The following is a 2,961-nucleotide window of genomic DNA, read 5'->3' as shown; positions in this document are numbered from 1 at the left end:
ATCCACTCACCTCCTGCAGTGCTGAAGAACCCTGTGCTGCCTGTGATCCTGGTAAGTGTGCCCTGGAAAAAGGAGCAGGGGCTTCCACAGAGGGATACCCAGGCCAGGGAAGGAGGGGATGGATACTCAGACCAGGGCAGGAGTAGAGTCTAGGCAGGGCCTCGGGGGCCTGGAATTGTGATTGGCAAGGAATGGGGTGGGGGCCAAAAATTGGAAAGAGGAGGTAGAGGGGTGGGGTGGAGTGAGAGAGATTAAGAAGAACTGGTAAGATCAGGAGGGCTGTATGACACAGATTTAGAGGGACCAAATTGTTTTCAATTGCTCAGTGTGTTTCTCTGGTTTTAGAGAATAAACACATTGGCCACTGGATTATGCTGGAGTGGGCTGCATAGTGGGAATATAATTTTGGAAATACAGACATACTCACTTTTAGAAAAGATATGCTAAGAACACTGCTAGTAGAGGAAGAAAGGATCAGAGACACCTGTGGATCTTGTTAGATGCCAACAAGAAGATCTGTAGTGGAAAACTGAGTGCACACTGGAGTTTAGAAGCCATGTGACAGCGCCGGGGGACAGGCCTGGGGAGGCAGCATGTGCTAAAGGGCAGAGCCCAGGTTGGGAACCAGGAGACCCAGGAACAAATGTGACATGCTAGTGAATAACTTTGGGCCAGTGAAGTTACCTCTTTTGGCTTCAGTTTCTTTATTTATATATTGAGTTGGTTGGAACAAATTGACTCCAACATCCTTTGCAGTTATAGTTTTCTCTATGTCTGCAAACTGAAATATATCAGTTCTTCCAATAGAAATTTATTTTTGTTTTTCCTTAAAGAGATTTTCATCTCTAAACTGGTCTCAACATTGAACATTCTCAGAATTCTTGGTGATGTGATAGAATGAATGCTGGCCTGGAGCCAATTTATTTCCGGACTTCTCTCCCACACTTAGGAGCTTTTAATGAGCAGAAACTTTATTTACATGTTTGGAGATTATATATTGCATGACAACATCTCAAATAAGGTTTGAAATGAGAATCCATGAATGAAAGCACTTGGTAAACATTGAGAGTGATAAAAACATTAGAGGTGATTTTCCTATGTTTGATATAAGGCTTTCAAAATGAAGGGTCTAGAAACAATGCAGAAAGGACAAGAATAGGCAGCGGTGGCCTCTGCCTCCATCTAACTTGCTGTCTGACTCTCCTTCAGCTCCTGAACACCCGCCACCGAGATGTCCTGCCAGCAGAGCCAGCAGCAGTGCCAGCCCCCTCCCAAGTGCACCCCCAAGTGCCCTCCCAAGTGCCCCACCCCAAAGTGCCCCCCAAAGTGTCCCCCTAAGTGCCCTCCAGTCTCTTCCTGCTGCAGTGTCAGCTCCGGAGGCTGCTGTGGCTCCAGCTCTGGGGGCAGCTGCAGCTCTGGGGGAGGCGGCTGTTGCCTGAGCCACCACAGGCGCCGCAGGTCCCACCGTCACAGACCCCAGAGCTCTGACTGCTGCAGCCAGCCCTCAGCGGGCTCCAGCTGCTGCGGAGGGGGCAGTGGCCAGCACTCTGGAGGCTGCTGCTGAAGTGGACCCTGTGCCTAGAAGAGTGGATTTAGAGGCATGAAAGGGGCAACTTCATCTTCCTTGGGACTGACTGTGTTGCTGGCACATTTTAGTAAAGATTTCAAACTCTGTCCTGGAAGATTCCTCCGACCTAGAATCCAGAAATCTGCCCTCTCACAAGAACTCATCTTCTGACCTCTGATTCCATCTGTGCACCTGGCCTGGGAACACCAAATAGAAGTCCTTGCCTCATTCCCCTGATTTCCTTGGCAATCTCCATTGTGCATGAAACAATAAAACAAATAATCTGCTCATCATCTTTTTCTAGACTGCATTACTCTTGCTTGTAAATGTGCCGAGAGGGATAAGCATGTCTGGTCTCAGCTCCATCACCCAGTTATCTGGGCCTTGAAGCAGCATGGCTTGCTTAACTCCTTCAACTCCTGGTCCTCACCAGAGCTGACCCTCGCCCCTCAGTGCCTCAGTCAGGGTCAAGTCAGGAAAGAGAATTATGAAATGTACTTTAATAGACAGAAGTTTACATAAAGAATTGCTTACTTGGCATCAGAGAACTGACAAGACCAATAGAGGACAAAAAGAGTTCATGGAGGCGGTAACTGTCATTGCCACCATGCTACCAATGGCAGGGAAAGGGAGTGTCTTGAAACTATCAAAACTTAGAAACTTGGAGCAGTGGCCCATGAATTGAAACTCAGGCCTCTAGGAAAGGGGCCCTTCTCATGGGTGCCAGGGTCCCTGAGCTCAGAGGACGGGCCTTGTGTGTCTGGACTCAGGCTTCTGAGGAGGGGCGCAAGCTGGTGCTGGCCCTAGGGTCTGTCTCCATGAGAACCCAACAAGGTTGGTTTTGTGAGCAGGAAAAACTGCACACTGGAACCACACTGTTGCTACTGGGATAAATTGCTCCTGCTGGGGTGAGAAGTAATATTGGGGTGACTTGGAGAATTCTAAGGAAATCTAAGGAAGCCTGGTCCTTGTCACTCTGCCAGTCTCCAAGTTCTCTCTAGCTCCGCCTACTGGCGGAGACTTCAGGAAACCTCCGGTAAAGAGAAATGGGGTTGGCAGTCCCAACCCTCCATCATAAGGCCAGATGTGGAAGGGAGGACCGAAGTGGAGCAATGGTGACTTAATAACCCTGGTTATTAAGGAAGACAGACATTATCCTACTCAGCTGTCACCCTCTTTCCTGATACCCTCACTGTCTCCCCCATCTATTCTCCCAAAGAATTTTACCATGCTCCTCCTTCAGCAAACATAGCAAAATGACTCCATGTAGCTTATACTCTAAAAATGCAGACTGCTCTAGTACAAATAAACCTTTAAGCTCACTTCTGCAAATGGACTTCAAAGAGTTTCTGTTCTTGCCACTGCCTATACAAATGGAGTCATAAATTACAGAC

General features: G+C 48.2%; 1 protein-coding gene across 1 annotated transcript; it reads left to right on the top strand.

Annotated features, from left to right (window-relative positions):
* LOC129012125 (late cornified envelope protein 1F) lies at positions 1 to 1,860 on the top strand. The gene is made up of 2 exons (XM_054447494.1): positions 1 to 51; positions 1,210 to 1,860. The coding sequence occupies exon 2, from the start codon at positions 1,232 to 1,234 to the stop codon at positions 1,562 to 1,564; it is 333 nt and encodes a 110-aa protein (XP_054303469.1). The 5' UTR covers positions 1 to 51; positions 1,210 to 1,231; the 3' UTR covers positions 1,565 to 1,860.
* The last annotated feature ends 1,101 nt before the right edge of the window (positions 1,861 to 2,961 follow it).

Source organism: Pongo pygmaeus, chromosome 1 (genome assembly GCF_028885625.2).
Source record: "Pongo pygmaeus isolate AG05252 chromosome 1, NHGRI_mPonPyg2-v2.0_pri, whole genome shotgun sequence".
NCBI classification, from domain to species: Eukaryota; Metazoa; Chordata; class Mammalia; order Primates; family Hominidae; genus Pongo; species Pongo pygmaeus.
The sequence above is the reverse complement of the archived record's forward strand: the minus strand, read 5'-3'. Positions and strand labels throughout refer to the sequence as shown.